Source organism: Aethalodelphis obliquidens, unplaced genomic scaffold (assembly GCF_003676395.1).
Source record: "Aethalodelphis obliquidens isolate GAN/ISIS:26980383/991018 unplaced genomic scaffold, ASM367639v1 scaffold2, whole genome shotgun sequence".
In the NCBI taxonomy this organism is placed as follows: Eukaryota; Metazoa; Chordata; class Mammalia; order Artiodactyla; family Delphinidae; genus Aethalodelphis; species Aethalodelphis obliquidens.
This window is the reverse complement of record NW_020837946.1, coordinates 59,122,246-59,139,523: the sequence shown is the minus strand read 5'-3', so window position 1 is coordinate 59,139,523 and position 17,278 is coordinate 59,122,246. Positions and strand designations below refer to the sequence as shown.

The following is a 17,278-nucleotide window of genomic DNA, read 5'->3' as shown; positions in this document are numbered from 1 at the left end:
AATCAATGCAAGTTTTAAATTTTATGTCTTGTTTATGCTACTAAATTAACTCTTTTATACCTTTCAATTAGAATTTCCTTCCTTTAATGAGAAAATCCTTGTGTTTTGTTTTGATTGATTTTTTCTTTCCCTGTTACAGAGATTAACCATTCCAAGCAGTTGCCCCAGGAGTTTTGCTGAACTGTTACATCAGTGTTGGGAAGCTGATGCCAAGGTACACACACACACATGCACACACACACACACATATATATTGTTGTTGTTGTTCTGAAATTTCACTTGTTTGTTTGGCCTTGACTTTTTAAAACTTGGGGTAATAAAATTCATTACAAAGCAAAGCTGGGTTGCTGTTCTTCCGAGCCCCAGATTGACTGTGAAGGCTTTCTGTTGACATCTACTTGTCTTGATCCCTAGAAATCATTACTGGGTCTTTCTTACAGCACTCTGGCATTCTTGAGTCAATAAAAAAGAATTTTGTTACCTTGTTTTTAATCTTTAATAGTAACTGTTGCACCTTCATGTTATACAGATGCTAGCACACAGTGCTTATTGTAAGCCAGGAACTGTTCCAAGCACTTTATGTATGTTAACTCATTTATTCCTCAGAATATCTCTGTGAACTAGGTAGTGTTATTATCCTCATTTTACACATGAACACAGGTTAATTAGTGAGCTCAAGACTACACAGCTAGTAAGTGGTGGAGCTGGAGGATGAAGCCAAACCAGCTGACATAAGTCCCTGTGCTTAACCACTACACCATATTGCCTTTCTAGCCAAACACCAGGCAAAGGTAGCACTTCTAGAGAATCTTGATACACACTCCCTGTGGAGTTTCAGTGATGTTTTTTAAGCTATCACAATAGAGTTGGAGAAATTCCAAAAATTAAGGCTTTCATGTGGTTATCCCATTCGAGCATGAATGGCTCATTTCCTTTCCCCGCAAAGATCTGTTTAAAAGACTCTTACAGGGCTTCCCTGGTGGCGCAGTGGTTGAGAGTCCACCTGCCGATGCAAGGGACATGAGTTCGTGCCCCGGTCCGGGAAGATCCCACGTGCTGCGGAGCGGCTGGGCCCGTGAGCCGTGGCCGCTGAGCCTGCGCATCTGGAGCCTGTGCTCCGCAACGGGAGAGGCCACAACAGTGAGAAGCCCGCGTACCGCAAAAAAAAAAAAAAAAAAGACTCTTACATACATACAGAAATGTTTATAGGTAAAATGATAGGTGAGTCTCGGATTTGCTTCAAAATAAAGTGAAGAGAAATGGATGATGGTATAGATTAAATACCATCATCCATGATAATTTTTGAAGTGATAGGTATATAGAGGGTCATTATATTGTTCTCTGTACTTTCTCATATGTTTGGAATTTTCCATAATAAAAAGATAAAAATTAAAAAGATCCTCACAGATTAAATATTGGAATAAGAGAGATACACTCAAGGGACTTCCCCGGTAGTCCATTGGGTAAGACACTGCGTGCCCAATGGAGGGTGCCGGGGTTTGATCCCTGGTCGGGGAACTAGATCCCGCATGTGTGCTGCAACTGAGTCCGCATGCCACAACTAAGGATCCTATGTGCTGCAATGAAGATCCCTCATGCCACCACCAAGACCCGGTGTAGCCAAAAATAAATAAATAAATAGTTAAAAAATAATAATAATAGGGGGCTTCCCTGGTGGTGCAGTGGTTAAGAATCCGCCTGCAAATGCAGGGGACACAGGTTCAAGCCCTGGTCCAGGAAGATCCCACATGCTGCGGAGCAGCTAAGCCCTTGCGCCACAACTACCGAGGCTGCACTCTACAGCCTGTGAGCCACAACTACTGAGCCCACGCGCCACAACTACTGAAACCCGTGTGCCTAGAGCCCATGCTCTGCAGTGAGAGAAGCCGCAATGAGAATCCCACGCACCGCAACGAAGCATAGCCCCCGCTCACTGCATCTAGAGAAAACCCGTGTGCAGCAACAAAGACCCAACGCAGCCAAAAAATAATTAATTAATTAAAATAATAATAATAAAAGAGATACTCTCAAGAAAGGAACTAAAATTTTATAGTTCAAATTTGTCCGGTTTTTCATGGAAATAGGTGTATTACAAACTGACCTTTTAAATAGAGATCTAAAAAGAAAGATTTAAGAATGGAATTTCTCCCTTAATTTAAATGCAGTTCCTGTATGACCCCCAAGAAGAATGAATGATGATAACATATACAGCAGTTCCTCGGTATGGGGTGGGGGGTGGGGGGGATAGTTGGTTCCAGGACCCCAGGGGAATCCACGGATGCTCAAGTCCCATGTATCAAACGGCGTAGTTGAGTCAGGAACCCCCCGACCATCCTCGGGTTCAATAGCCTGTTCGAACTTGGGTTGATTGAATTCACCAATACGGAAACGTGCGTTTTGTCTAGTGGGAGTAACTCGTAACACTTGGTGAGTATGGGGATTGTGTTAGTATCAGGCAGAATTCATGTTGAATCATGAGTAGTGGTTTTCAGCACACTGTTCCACACCACAAGCGAGAACAGCTGAACACCAAGCACAGTAGTGCAGCCAGTAGCACAGCAAGGGACACGGACCGGAGAGGCCCCTCTGCCCCACGTGCTCCCTGTTGGCTGGGATGAGCGGTGCTTTGTCTTGGAAGAGTTTGTTGCTCTCCCCAGCCTTGTGCGTTTCACCTTTGGCCTGGTGAACCAGCAGCCTCCATCTGCTTTCACTCCCGTTCATCAAACTACCCTCACCCTTTTTTAAAGAGTCCTACATTTACTTAGTATTGTTTTTTATTAAGGAATTTAACAGTTTTTAAACTGTTAGTATTTTTATTTAGGTTTATTATTGTTTCATTAGTTTTTTTATGACAAAGTTGATAGGTTTTGAATGGTCTGTCCTGCCCCTGTGTAGGCCTTATTTTAGTGTGTGATTTTTTAGAATATGGGGATTTTTAAGCATTAAGAGAAATGCCTGCACTTTGCAACTAATCCAGTGGAAACTATAAGTGGCTATTTGCAAGCTTTCTGTAGAACATTTATTTTATACTATTAAAATACTACCATTTTCATACTCTACCACTTATATGTCCGTTGTGGCCCAGTTGGTAATTTTTGTAGTATTTTTCTCTCTGATGCTCAAGTAGAAATGTCACCTGAAGTTATGTGTGCTGAATTAGATGAATGCCACTAGATCTCTGTAATTTTAATTATATTTCAGTATGCAAAGCAGGTTTTGAGTTTCTTAATCAGAAACTCTGTACTATGTTAATTAAAATTCTAAGAATATACATTTATGGTGTATTAATTAAATGATAGTGTAAACACCTACACAACAAGGACATTAGGTCCAGAGTTGACGCCATGAAGTTGGCATGTCTCTATTGAACACGTAGTAAGCTGACCCTTTTTTAGGGTCAGAGGAATCTTGTGTTCTAGCCCCGTGAAGTATGAAGAATGTTTGAGATCAATTTTTAGTTCCTAAATTCATGGCATTTTATTCTGATACAAATAATATATGCCCTCTATATTTGATTTGATTATGCATCCAGCTCACATTTCTGACTCTCTCATTGCTCTCTCCTCTAGACACACCTTACACACCTTTATTCCCTGAACATGTTCTTTTCCTTCTTTTCTTTTCTCCCCTGATTACTTCATCATCAAGCCTTCCCTGGTTATTCTGTTTACCCCTGTCCATACTAACTACTTCTTTTCCAAAACCATAGTCTGAGCTACTGCCTCATCTTGTGCTGTTGCATTTTTAAAAATATCTTTTCTTCCTAAATGGATTACAGGCTCCATGAGGGAATAGAGCTAGCTTTTCTTTGTTTCCCTATAGCATCTTCCGTAAATTTAGTAAGTAGATGTACAATTTTTTGTTGACTCAAGTGGCCAGAGCAAGGTTTATTTCCTGAGAGGCACATTTTAGTTCTCTGGCTAGAAGTATATAGCAATTCAACCAGGAGTGGGTGCCAGTCCTATGCCCATAGATAGAGCAATAGTTGGTTAAAATATATTTTATTTCTTTTTTTTTCAGTCCTTAGACTCTAGAGTATTAACACATAGATTAAAATATTCAGCTCACCTATAGAAATATATTCTTTTGCAATGAGGAGGTAGAAATGTATACAAGAGAAAGCTGCTATTAGGTAAATAAATGTTAGATCATTCCAGTGGCTTCCACCAGGTGTTCAAAAAAATTTTTTTGAAGAAAAGAAGGAAGTAAAGGTGGGTATTGGTTCAAGTTCTAAAATGATATTTCTAAAGGAGAAAAAAATAATAGTTAAAGCCCTGAGTTTGATAGGAAGTAATGTCTTACCGTCATGTGATAAAGCATTTTGAAGTGTTTAAGAGCATAGACCCTGGTTGTGTAACTTGCTTCCTGTGTGATACTGGGCAATTCATACTTTTCTGAGACTGATCTTCCTTATCTATAAAACAAAAATAACAAATAATGTATACAGATGCTTAATAAATTGTTCTGGTTGTGCCTTTTTAAGTAAGCAAAGCCTACATAATACATAAAAGGAACCTAAACCGCTTCGGAGGAAGATCCTAGACCAAATGCCGTATTCTGTAACCAGAATACTCATTAAATATTAACACAAAATTCTACATTGTTGCTACCTTCTAAATGTTCACTTTGATAATTTCCATCTGAGAGCATATTCTAACTATAAAATTAAGATTTTTTCAGGGATACTTGCCATCCAATTACAAAAAGTTTTACCTTATCTCAAGAATGATTAAGTGGGGCTTCCCTGGTGGCGCAGTGGTTGAGAGTCCGCCTGCCGATGCAGGGGACACGGGTTTGTGCCCTGGTCCGGGAGGATCCCACATGCCGCGGAGTGGCTAGGCCCGTGAGCCATAGCTGCTGAGCCTGCGCGTCCAGAGCCTGTGCTCCGCAACGCGAGAGGCCACAACAGTGAGATGCCCGCGTACCGCAAAAAAAAAAAAAAAAAAAGAATGATTAAGTGTAGGGAACAATATTATTCTTTGAAAATTTGTCAGCTCCTCCTGCTGCTTTTCCATGAAAAATGAAATCCTATATTTATTATATAATTAGTTCCTGTACAAACAATTAAAACATTTTTCCTTTTGCAACCTTGACTCATGGTGGGAGAAATTAAAATGGGAACAAATTCAAAGAAGACAAACAGAATTTTTTCAAATTTCCTACTTAAGGCACTTTTCTCTTTGCTTATTTCAAGGCTTAATGTACAATCAGTGACATCTAGCTACTTACGCCCTCTTTTAAAACACACACACACACACATACACACACACACACCCTTGAAAGAGAACAATAATGGGAGAACTCAGAATAAATATCCCAGTTTTATATTCCTAAGAAAAATTGCTTTTCTTAATGTAGGAAGCACTCAAGTCCTGCGAGCAAGCCACCTCAACATTCTTCCTTCTTGTTTTTGTGCTCCTAAATTAAAATGCATGTTTTAATTGCTGCAATGGTAATTTGTTCAGAAATGGTATAATTATGAGGTGTGATGAAGAGAGAATGTACATCATCCTTTTATTATCTTTCTCCATTTTTGTTTAAACCTTTTGTCTCAATCTTGGCTAGAGTCTAAAGAGAGAGACTAGGGTAGTTTTTGCTAGCTAAAGAAATACATCTAACCACTCCTTTTTCAATTTCTAGTAAACAGTACCTCAGAGTTTCCCAGCATCAAAACTAGTTTTAATGTGGAATAAACATTGAGAACAGTGAAGTTATGATGGCTTTAAAATTGGGGAATTTTTCTCTGAGCAACTGGTTTAGGAAATTTTATAAGTTCTGCTAGATTAATAAGTAGATTTCCCCCAACATTTTATTATAAAAATTTTCAAACATATGGAAAAGTTGAAAGAATTTTACAGTAAACACTGGTATACCCATCGCCCAGACTCTACTGTTAACTTTTACTATACTTGCTTTATCACAAAGATTTTTTAAAATAAATTTATTTATTTGTTTATTTTTGGCTATGTTGGGTCTTCGTTTCTGCACGAGGGTTTTCTCTAGTTGAAGTGAGTGGGAGGCTACTTGCGGTGTGCAGCCTTCTCATTGTGGTGGCTTCTCTTGTTGCAGAGCACGGGCTCTGAGCATGTGGGCTTCAGTAGTTGTGGCTCATGGGCTGTAGAGCGCAGGCTCAGTAGTTGTGGCACACGGGCTTAGTTGCTCCGTGACATGTGGGATCTCCCCGGACCAGGTTTCGAACCCGTGTCTCCTGCATTGGCAGGTGGATTCTTAACCACTGCACCACCAGGGAAGCTCCTATCACATAGCTTTCTTTTCTTGGCTGCATTGGGTCTTCGTTGCTGCACATGGGCTTTCTCTAGTTGCGGTGAGTGAGGGCTACTCTTCATTGCAATGCACGAGCTTCTCATTGTGGTGGCTTCTCTTGTTGCAGAGCACAGGCTCTAGGCGTGCGGGCTTCAGTAGTTGTGACACGCAGGCTCAGTAGTTGTGGCTTGCGGGCTCTAGAGCACAGGCTCAGTAGTTGTGGCGCACAGGCTTAGTTGCTCCGCGGCATGTGGGATCTTCCCGGACCAGGGCTCGAACCCGTATCCCCTGCACTGGCAGGAGGATTCTTAACCACTGCGCCACCAGGGAAGTCCTATCACATAGATTTTTAAAAGACTTAACTTTTTCCTTTTAGGAGTCCTTAATCATACCCAAAAGAGAGAATTAGTTAGTACTTTCCTTACCTGGAAAAATACTATAATCATTCCAACCTTAGGCCACACAATAGAAAAATGACATCTGAGTCTATTATGAATAACTGGTTGAAAATAAGAATTATGGTTCCCTAAACCTGAGCAGTCTGACAGTTGTAAAATAACTAAATCGGGACATTACATCATATTTTATTTTGTTTTATATAGTAATAAGGTGACTTGACCTTATTACTATACCTGTGGATTTTCTCTTAAAGATCTACTTTCTTGCATCCCAACAAGTGATTATTTTTTCTCCTTCAGAAACGGCCGTCTTTCAAGCAAATCATTTCAATCCTGGAGTCCATGTCGCACGACACGAACCTTCCTGACCAGTGTAACTCATTCCTGCACAATAAGGCAGAGTGGAGGTAGGTGCCTCGCATCCGAGTCACATCATCTGACTTTAAGGGATCATGAGTAGCTTCAGCCAGGAACAGAACCTGGAAACTTGATGACAGTCCTGATTCCTCAGAAATTGGGGCTTTTTTGTGTGCTTTTGTGTTAGAAAATTTTGGAGATCGAATAAGCCCTCCCTCTCATATGTAAGCAAAGAGTGTTCCTCTAAGCTTGTTGCTTTATCATATGTCTAAGTATTTAGAAAGCATATTAAAACAGTATCTTCTGAGATAAAAGACGGTTACCTGACATTCCTCTGTATACACTCTGTGTTAGGAAACTTTGTCCTCTGTCCAGTGAGAAATAAAAATACTGTCTGCTTGGAAATATGCAGAGCACTGTATCTGTTGATGGAAGAGTTAAGGAGACTGTAAAAACACTTTTAAAAGGAAGTTTTTGATGTTATAAATCCTATTAAATGTTTTCAGGTGTAAACAAACTTAGTAATGAGAGAATTGTATTGTGTGAGTGGAAGAAGTAAGCCCGAGATGAGACATTGGAGCCGGGTCACATGGTGCACGAATATAAATAGCATGTTTGGAAGCTGACATAATTCCTCCCTGACTCAGCAGAGATTTAAGTAACTCATCTCTGCTCCTGTTAGCTATGGCAGTAACGTGACGCCTGGCGCCACCTGCCGATACCAAATGAATACTGCAGGCACTTAGAAAACGACAATCGTTTACTCCTGTGATGACACATTTCTTTGGGCTTTCTGTTTGGTGTTTTACAATAACCTTCTTTATTTTTTATTCTTTGGGAATCTCTAGGACCAGTGAGTTAAAATGAATTTTTACTTAGTGATACAAAAGTAATACTGTTTGCTGGAGTCTAGGTGTGTATGAGGGACTTTGTTCTGGGCTGAAATAATTAACAAAACAAAACATGTAAGTAATATTTGTTTCCTACAGTAAGAGATCAGCACAAATCTAATCAGATCACTCCCATTTTAAATCAGTATAAGGGGCTCCCATTACTCTAGGACAAAGGCCAAAATACTTAAGATTCATGACACCCTCTGTGCTCTTGCCTCAGCCACCTCATCTTAAGAGCATCATTCTACCCCTTAATTTTTGACGTTGGTCCCTCAACACATGCATATTTCTCCCTCATACCTTGCAAATGCAGTATCTTCTGTATAAAATTCATCCCATTTCAGCGACACACCAGCCCTGATGCCCAAACCCAACTTAGCTCCTACTACTACTGCTTCAGATAGTAGCTGAAAAAAACTCCTTTAAGGAGGTGTTTCCTGACCCCAGACCAGCTGAGGTTCCACTTTATGTGCCCTGAGAGCATCTCCTTCATAGCTTCTACTGCAGTTGAAATTAATAAGTAGTTCTGCAATCTGTTGTTTAATAATGTGTGTCTCGCTGGCTAAAATGTGAGAGAGTCGGATCATCTCTTTTGTTCCTTGCTGTAACTGGAGCCTCTAGAACATATCTTGAATACCGACCGCAGTTGCTCAACAGATATTTGGAGAAGGAAATACCACGGTGGTAATAATATTAAAAGACATCACAATATTACACAAAAGAATAGAAATATGTAAGTTAATTTGTTTGCTTTGACAAATGTGCTTCTTACACTCATTCATTCAGATATTCATTAAACCTCTGCTGGGGAAAGGTGTCCTTTAGTATTGGGCTGTGGTGATGAGCAGAACAGCCCCAGTGCACATGGAGTGTCAGTACTGGATTACTAAACACAAATATACGAATAACTTTCATTACCATTTTGATAAGTATTATGACAGAACATTACTGGACGTCTGAGTGTATATAACCATGAAATCTAATCTAGTCTGAGGGTTTAATAAAGGGATTCTCTGAGGAACTGCTGTTTGATCTGTTGGCCAAAGGATTAGTAGGATTTTAATACTACTATTAATACCCATGAGATAGGGAGTCTTTGAAGTATGTCAACAAAATCAGAAAATAGGGGGAAAGTTGGTAAGTTTTCTATATAAAAATGTAAAACCTCCATAAGACCGAAAGCAATACCCACCATCAATAAATTTATAAGACAAATGCCATAGTGTTACAGCTTTTTTCCTGTATGATAGATCATCTGTTCTAGAAGTTTCTAGTCTCAGGACTCCATTACACTCTGAAAAATTATTGAGGACTCCAAAGGGCTTTTGTTTAAATGAGTTACATCTGTCAGTATTTACCACATTCAAAATTAGAACTGAGAAAAAAATTTAAATACGTAGTTATTGATTCATTTAAAAGACAGTAATAAATCCTGCTTCTGCATTCAGCCTATGGTACTATCCCATGTCATGAGACCTGTGGAAAAGTCTGTACACTTATGAGAGAATGAGAGTAGAAAAGGTAAATCATGTCTTAATGTTATACTGAAAACCAATTTAACCTTTGAAAAGCTCTCATGAGTCCCCAGATCACACTCTAAAACCACCACTTCTGTCTTTAAAATAACATTTTAATTAAAATATCATATTAAAGGGCCTGAAATGGCATTTCACAAAAAAAGAAGTCAAATGACCAATAAACATGTGAAAAGTATTCAACCTCATTTAGCAATCAAATCAAAGGGAACATAATTTATTCATCAGATTGGCAAAAATTTATATCATGAAAATATCCAGTGTTATAAACTTCCTCATACTTCGCTGGTGGGAAAATACTGCCTTTTGGAGGACAGTTTGGCTGTATAGATCAGACACCTCTCCCACTGCCATTTCATTCCTAAGAAAATAAACGGGAAGGTTGTGCAAGAATGTATGGACATTCGTTTATCACATCCTTTAGAATGATAAAACTGGAAATGAGCTTAAAGTAAACTAAAAGATTGATTTGGTTTTTTTGTGGTTTTTATGATTTAGAAAATTATGATATCCCCACACACAAAATAGTATGGAGCCTTTCATGATATTACAGATCTGATAAACGATTCAAAAATGGATGCTACGGGGCTTCCCTGGTGGCGCAGTGGTTGAGAGTCCGCCTGCCGATGCAGGGGACACGGGTTCGTGCCCCGGTCCGGGAAGATCCCACATGCCGCGGAGCGGCTGGGCCCGTGAGCCATGGCCGCTGAGCCTGCGCATCCGGAGCCTGTGCTCGGCAACGGGAGAGGCCACAACAGTGAGAGGCTCGCATACAGCAAAAAAAAAAAAAAAAAAAATGGATGCTACGGTCCAGTACGTTCAGAATGATTCCATTTATTCTAAAATAAACACATATTTATGTGTACATGTATGTGCACATAGAGAAAAGTATAAAAAGGTCAATGTTACATATCATTGGGTAATGAGATTATGGGAAAGTGTTTTCTATGTGTATATCTTTATTTTGTATAATAAACCTGGATTCGTTGAATAACAAATTTATTTTTTTTAATTCTTCAAGCTAAAAAGATGAGAGAAATAAAATTGGTAATACATTAATGTATTTTAGTAAAAGGCAAACAGTTGCCTAGGGGGCTTCCTCATTGGCTGTCTTTCAGGAATTCGTTAATCCTGAGAGCTGGAGAAAGAATATATATCTTTACCTGAAGCACTAAACCACAGTTTGAGCGGCAGCAGAGCTGTTTTAATTGAACTTGGTAATTGGTTAAAAACGTGGGGAATAATAATCATATTAATTAGAGTAACAATAACGAACACAGCTGTCATTTATCACATTCTTAACCAGATGCTTGTAGTTTATTTGGACTGTCTTTTTTAATCCACATAGCAACCCTAGTGTGTACATCACAGGTGCAAGAGCCGAGACCTGGACAGGTTGGACAACTGCTCAAGATTATACCATGTGAAACAGAACCAGCGCTGGCACCCGGGTGGTCTGATCCCACGGGCCTGCCGTGGCACACACGCTGTGCGGTGCTGTCCCTGAATTTGTGGCCAGTGTCATGCCCTCCACTGGATTCCTTCTTAGCAAAGAGAAGCATCACAAGGGCATGATGGTTTTTTGTTTTTGTTTTTGTTTTTGTTTTGCGGTACGCCGGCTTCTCACTGCTGTGGCCTCTCCCGTTGCGGAGCACAGGCTCCGGACGCGCAGGCTCAGCAGCCATGGCTCACGGGCCCAGCTGCTCTGCGGCATGTGGGATCTTCCCGGACCGGGGCACGAACCCGTGTCCCCTGCATCGGCAGGCGGACTCTCAACCACTGCGCCACCAGGGAAGCCCAAGGGCATGATGGTTTTCAGTGATGATTAGGGCAAAACAACTATCCCACTCAACGTGCCAAGTGTCCAAAAGAAGGAAATGTTTTGTCAGGTCCTCTGGATATTTCAAAGGACAGCACGTTCAGACCACTCCTCTCTTTCCCCTGACTTTTATCTGGTGTCTGAAACCATGCGTCTAGGGTCCAAAGTGTGTGTAGGAAGTTAACAAGTATCAGTGAAGTCGGACTCCCGTCCTGCTCTGGTGTTTCTGACAAACGCTTGTTTGCTGGTGGAGCTTCCTCTACACATAAACCAGATGGAACATCTAGTCTTAGAAACTTAAATGATTATTCTGAAAATTCTTTTTAAAACTAGGTTATTAAAAACCACATGAACTATGTCCTTTCCTTTTACCTAATAGGTGATAGGCAAGAAATCTAGTGTCAGACCTTTCCTTGTTCATCACATCTTCACCTTGTTTCTCCTCCTATTGACTTATTAGCAATAGTGGCCACGAGCATTAAGGACAGAAAATGTGTCATCCTCTTGGTCGTGTTTTCAATTCTCGTTGCCCTTTGTGATTGTCTGCAGCCCTGTGGTCACCTGCACTGAGTGAGCCTCATGTCGCTGTGACAGTGCATTCAGGGTCTCTGTCTCTTGGTAAGACATTCTGCTGGTTGCATTCTTCCTTGATGATCAAAATATTCTTACTCTGGCACGCCTTCTTAAAAACAAAACACAGAGGGCTTCCCTGGTGGCGCAGTGGTTGAGAGTTCGCCTGCCGATGCAGGGGACATGGGTTCATGCCCCGGTCCGGGAAGATCCCACATGCCGCGGAGCAGCTGAGCCCGTGAGCCATGGCCGTTGAGTCTGCGCGTCCGGAGCCTGTGCTCCGCAACGGAAGAGGCCACAGCAGTGAGAGGCCCGCGTACCGAAAAAAAAAACAAAAAAACAAAAAAAAAACAGAGATTTAAAAAACTAATCTTTGCAATTTGGATTTTAGCACAAATCATTTAATATATAACACTAAATGTAATATATATATTATCTATTTCTCATGTAATATATATATAACTGTTTTTATGAATTAATCTTTTATTTCAAAGTAAGTTTCTGTCTAGTAAAAGAAGATAATTGTAGTTCATTGCCTGTTTTTGACATAGGGAAAATTTTCATCAACTTAAAACATATTAAGCTATATTTTTAGAACAGGAGGGTTATATAAGGGCATCAGCCAATGCATTTGATGCGAAACAGTGCATCAAGAAAAACAGAGGGAACAGCCAGGGGAGCAACTGTCTTTGTGTTGCCATCCAGGTTTGGGTTACATCTCTTGTGGCGTAGGACCTGGACCACTGCTGTCAATATCCCGGGGCGTCTGGGAAAGCCTCGTTGGGGAGCATATTTACTCAGTCAGTTTTTGTTTTTCTGCGACAGCTCTCAGCTTACTTAGCTTTACTTAACTGTTGATGTATTTTCCAGAAGGGCTTAAAATCAGAGTGGGCTCCCAGAGCTGGAACTTGAGATGAATCCTTGGCTTAAATGACAAGTGAAATTGCATGCGTTGGCCATTTACCCTGATCAAAAAGAACACCAGTGAGCTCAGTCTCCCTGGCAAAAGAGTTGGGACTGGGCTTGGTGGAAGCACCACGTGGCAGCAGCCCAGGGCCCTGCCGTATCCCACTGAGTGTGCCCAGCTCTGCTGCCTCCTTTTCTCACCCTCTCATTGATTGAAGATGGCTCATTCTTTCCTTTTTGTTACAAAAGTTTTAACCTAAGGTTTTCTACACTGTGTTTTTTCCCTTAATCCTCCATTTGAAAAATAAAAACACTTATTTATAAATGGGCATAATACTTTGTCTGAAATATCAGGGATAAAATTTGGATTTTATGATACAGTCATCATTTTGAAAGATGGCTGATTTACTGCTTTTCCTTAGGGACTCTAGTGTGACTTGACTTACCTGGCTTTATCATTTTCAGATGACACCAATAAAAGGGACGGGGTTGACAGCAGAGGCTTTTCCACTTACTTTCCTGCCTCCCTTGCTCTGAGGTACTTTGCAGACAGCCAGGGAAGTAAAACGTGGAGCCCAAGTCCAGAAACACCTCAGTAGCTGTTCTCGGAGTTGGGTTTTGCCAATTAATACCCAGAACCTTTTTGTTTTCCTTTATCTGCTTCTCATCTACAAGGGCATTGGGATAAGCTGTCCACTTATTCTGATTTTCCCTGGACATAAAAAGGCAGACTTTGGCTACATACAGTCATCAACTTAGATCTGGGGGCATCTACCTTCTGTAGTCAAAGTCCCAACCAGGATCGCACAATCGGACGTGTAGGTGTGTCCCAGGGGCACATGGGAGCAGCTGTTGGCTCAGCAGCTAATCTCCAACCGGCTTTTCTTTCCAGTCCCTTCCTTGTTCTGCGTCCTTCCCTCTGCGCCTTCGCTAACCCTTCCTTCCACCCTTCGCTCTGCTTCCTCTCCTTTCTCTCTTCTTCCCTCCCTCCCTCTCGGTCTCTCCTTCTTTCTCTCAGTCTCTCATTACCGTTGCTTTTCTCACAGGCTCTTCAGAAACTGAAAGGGAAGAACTTCCAACTCTCAGAGCATAAATTTAGACTTAAACATGATGACAGCCCTGAAGGAGAAAAAAACCTGCCCTGAGCCATCTTACCAATTTCAGTTTCTATAAAGCACAGGTCTCTGTAACTGGCCATATTGTTCCAGGTGGTGAGGTTGGTCAGCCCATAGAGACTAAGGAGGGAACTAACTTGCTTTTAAAATGATTAGAGTTAAAAGGAACCTTAGAGTTCATCTGGCCCAGGATTCCCACACTTGCCTGATTGTCAAAAAACGACCTGGCTCTTCTTTCAGATAATGGAGATTCCTAAGCCCTACCCAGCCCTACTGAATCCTGAGCTCTGAGGAAGGGTCCTAGGAATCTATGTTTTGTTGTATGTTTTGCCCATGTAATTATTAGGATCAGGCAACTTGTGGAGCCCTGATAGAAGATAATTACCACCCCGTACAACTGAGGAGACTGACTCCAGTTAATCCGTCAGTTACTTGAGCTACTCAGCAAATAGGCTAAGGTGAACTTACTAGTGGTAGGACAGTGATCATATAACTGGAGTGTCATTTTCCCATCTCTCTCTTTGTGAGATTAGTACCTGTTTCTTGGGGCTGTAATGAGAGTAAGATGAGATAATATATAATAGAGCCAGATGACCGTAAGCATTTTTTTTTTTTTGGCTGCACCGTGTGGCTTGTGGGATCTTAGTTCCCCGACCAGGGATCAAACCTGGGTCCACGGCAGGGAAAGCCCAAATCTTTTTTCTTTTATAAATTTATTCTTACTTATATATTTGTGGCTGCGTTGGGTCTTTGTTGCTGCACGTGGGCTTTCTCTGGTTGCGGTGAGCGGGGGCTACTCTTGGTTGCTGTGCGTGGGCTTCTCGTTGCAGTGGCTTCTCTTGTTGCGGAGCACAGGCTCTAAGGCGTGCGGGCTTCAGTAGTTGTGGCTCATGGGCTCTAGAGCACAGGCTCAGTAGTTGTGGCTCACAGGCTTAGTTGCTCCACGGCATGTGGGATCTTCCCAGACCAGGGCTCGAACCCGTGTCCCCTGCATTGGCAGGTGGATTCTTTATTTATTTATTTATTTATTTATTTATTTTTGGCTGTGTCGGGTCTTCGTTTCTGTGCGAGGGCTTTCTCTAGTTGCGGCGAGCGGGGGCCACTCTTCATTGCGGTGCGTGGACCTCTCACTATCGCGGCCTCTTCTGTCATGGAGCACAAGCTCAAGACGCGCAGGCTCAGTAGTTGTGGCGCACAGGCTTAGTTGCTCCGCAGCATGTGGGATCTTCCCGGACCGGGGCACGAACCCGTGTCCCCTGCATTGGCAGGCAGATTCTCAACCACTGCGCCACCAGGGAAGCCCGGCAGGTGGATTTTTAACCACTGCCCACCAGGGAAGTCCCAAAAGCCCAAGTCTTAACCACTGGACTGCCAGGGAACTCCTGACCATAAGCATTTATTAAATGGCTAAACCAAGACACCAGCTCCATAGCTCAGGCCCCACCCAGTGGTTCTTCACTGCTTTGAGAAAGTATTCTGAGCTGATGTTTCCAAGCTAGAAACTACCTGTTGATTTTGAAAGATATGAAAGATTTCCTATTCTCTGCTCATTTACTGTTTGGTTTCAAAGCACAGGTTTAGCCTTTTCCTTTGATAAGCATTGTGATGGACCCCTCAGCATGTAACACCTCTTCAGCAAAGTTGCGACTTAAACCAGTTATATCCCTGTGCAGGTGTGAAATTGAAGCAACTCTTGAGAGGCTGAAGAAACTAGAACGTGACCTCAGCTTTAAAGAGCAGGAGCTCAAAGAACGAGAAAGACGGCTAAAGATGTGGGAGCAAAAGCTGACGGAACAGTCCAACACCCCGGTGAGTGTTCCCTGCAGGGTTCACGGATCCCGTACTTAGGCGGCTGGCTGAGCATGGCAGCATGGCACCCCTCCCCCCTCCCCTGCTGCCTCCTCACTTCCTGCCTCGTGCCTCTACATTAAAGGATCCACATTTACACTCCCGTAGCGCTCCTATCTCTTTTCAATTAACAAAATGCCAGAAATTTAGAAGGAAAGCTTAGCCTATTTCTGGCTCTTTCTCCGAGAACTGTTATTCTGTCAGTGTGTTTGTGTATTAGAATTACAAAAATAAAATTCAGTGTATTTTCACACCATCTGCTAGATCCCCAGAGCCTGTGCCTCAAGGCTGATTAACTCTTTATAGAGTCCGCCGGTAATTAATAAATGTTATACCAAGGCAGCTAGCTGTCTGAGAAAGTCGTTGATGTGTCAGAACTTCACCGAGTTTTCCTTCTAAAAGAGAGCTAACTTAATGATCTATAAATGACGAGAATTAATATTCCTTGCTCAATTTAGGGTCACAATCATGGGCAGCAAAAGATTGGAAAAAGACTTCTCTCAGGACAAGCTTCCAGTATTTACTCCACCAAAAAATATACTGGTTTTTTTTTTCCAAGTCCTGTATTTGGACTAAGATAAAAATGCTTTGTAAGGATTTTGCTATTTATATACTTACCATGAGCTTATATGTTAACATGATATATTAAAATCTAGTCAAATTTCAGCATTCTTCCCTATTTTAAATAATTTATTATTTTAGGAATTAAGTATAAATTTATCATTGGCTTTTCCAGGGTTTTTAATGGGCAATATATGTCCACTTTAAGATCACAAGTAATAATAAGACTAAAAGTACACTTGTTATGTACTTTAAATTCATTTTTGATAGTTGCTATGGCGATTATACCAAAAAAATTCTTAAATGCCCTTCACTTTGTGATCTTCAAAAAACTTTCTTGGGCTTCCCTGGTGGCGCAGTGGTTGAGAGTCCGCCTGCCGATGCAGGGGACACGGGTTCGTGCCCCGGTCCGGGAGGATCCCACATGCCGCGGAGCGGCTGGGCCCGTGAGCCATGGCCGCTGAGCCTGCGCGTCCGGAGCCTGTGCTCTGCAAAGGGAGAGGCCACAGCAGTGAGAGGCCCGCGTACGCAAAAAAAAAAAAAAAAACTTTCCTATTTTTAAAAGTCTTAATCTCCATTTAGCAGCCAATGCCCAACTGCAAAGTACTTTCCAGTGTCTAAAGAATAAAATAGTTTGCCTCCTTTTCCAATTTATGTGGAGAAATAACCTGATTTCCAAAAAAGGAAAATACAGTGAAGTTAAATGTTTATCATCAGATTTAACTTTTTCAAAAATGACTTTGGTTATCCAGGGAATCCCAAAGTAAGAACTGAATTGCTATGCATAAGACTGTCATGGGTACCACATCTTATAAGTACCACAGTACTTATAAGTTCAGTGAATTTTAACTTGGCTCTCAAAAAAGAAGTTAAGGAAAGTTTCCTGTTCTGGTTGAATTGGTACCAACAGGCAGACTCAGAAAGCATTACCTTAAGGATCTTCAAGGGAACACTGCTTCTCCCAGAGCTGATGAGAGGCAAAAATATGGCCATCTTCTGAAGTCTGAGAGTT

The 17,278-nt window shown here is 41.5% G+C and overlaps 1 protein-coding gene across 4 annotated transcripts in view; it reads left to right on the top strand.

Annotated features, from left to right (window-relative positions):
- The window catches only part of MAP3K20 (mitogen-activated protein kinase kinase kinase 20), a 173,658-nt gene that overhangs the window by 106,552 nt on the left and 49,828 nt on the right, over positions 1-17,278 (top strand). For all 4 annotated transcript variants that reach the window (XM_027128169.1, XM_027128170.1, XM_027128172.1 and 1 more), the window contains exons 9-11: positions 140-214; positions 6,963-7,069; positions 15,531-15,666. In XM_027128169.1, coding sequence (XP_026983970.1) covers positions 140-214; positions 6,963-7,069; positions 15,531-15,666 — 318 coding nt within the window. The remainder of the gene's footprint in view (positions 1-139; positions 215-6,962; positions 7,070-15,530; positions 15,667-17,278) is intronic.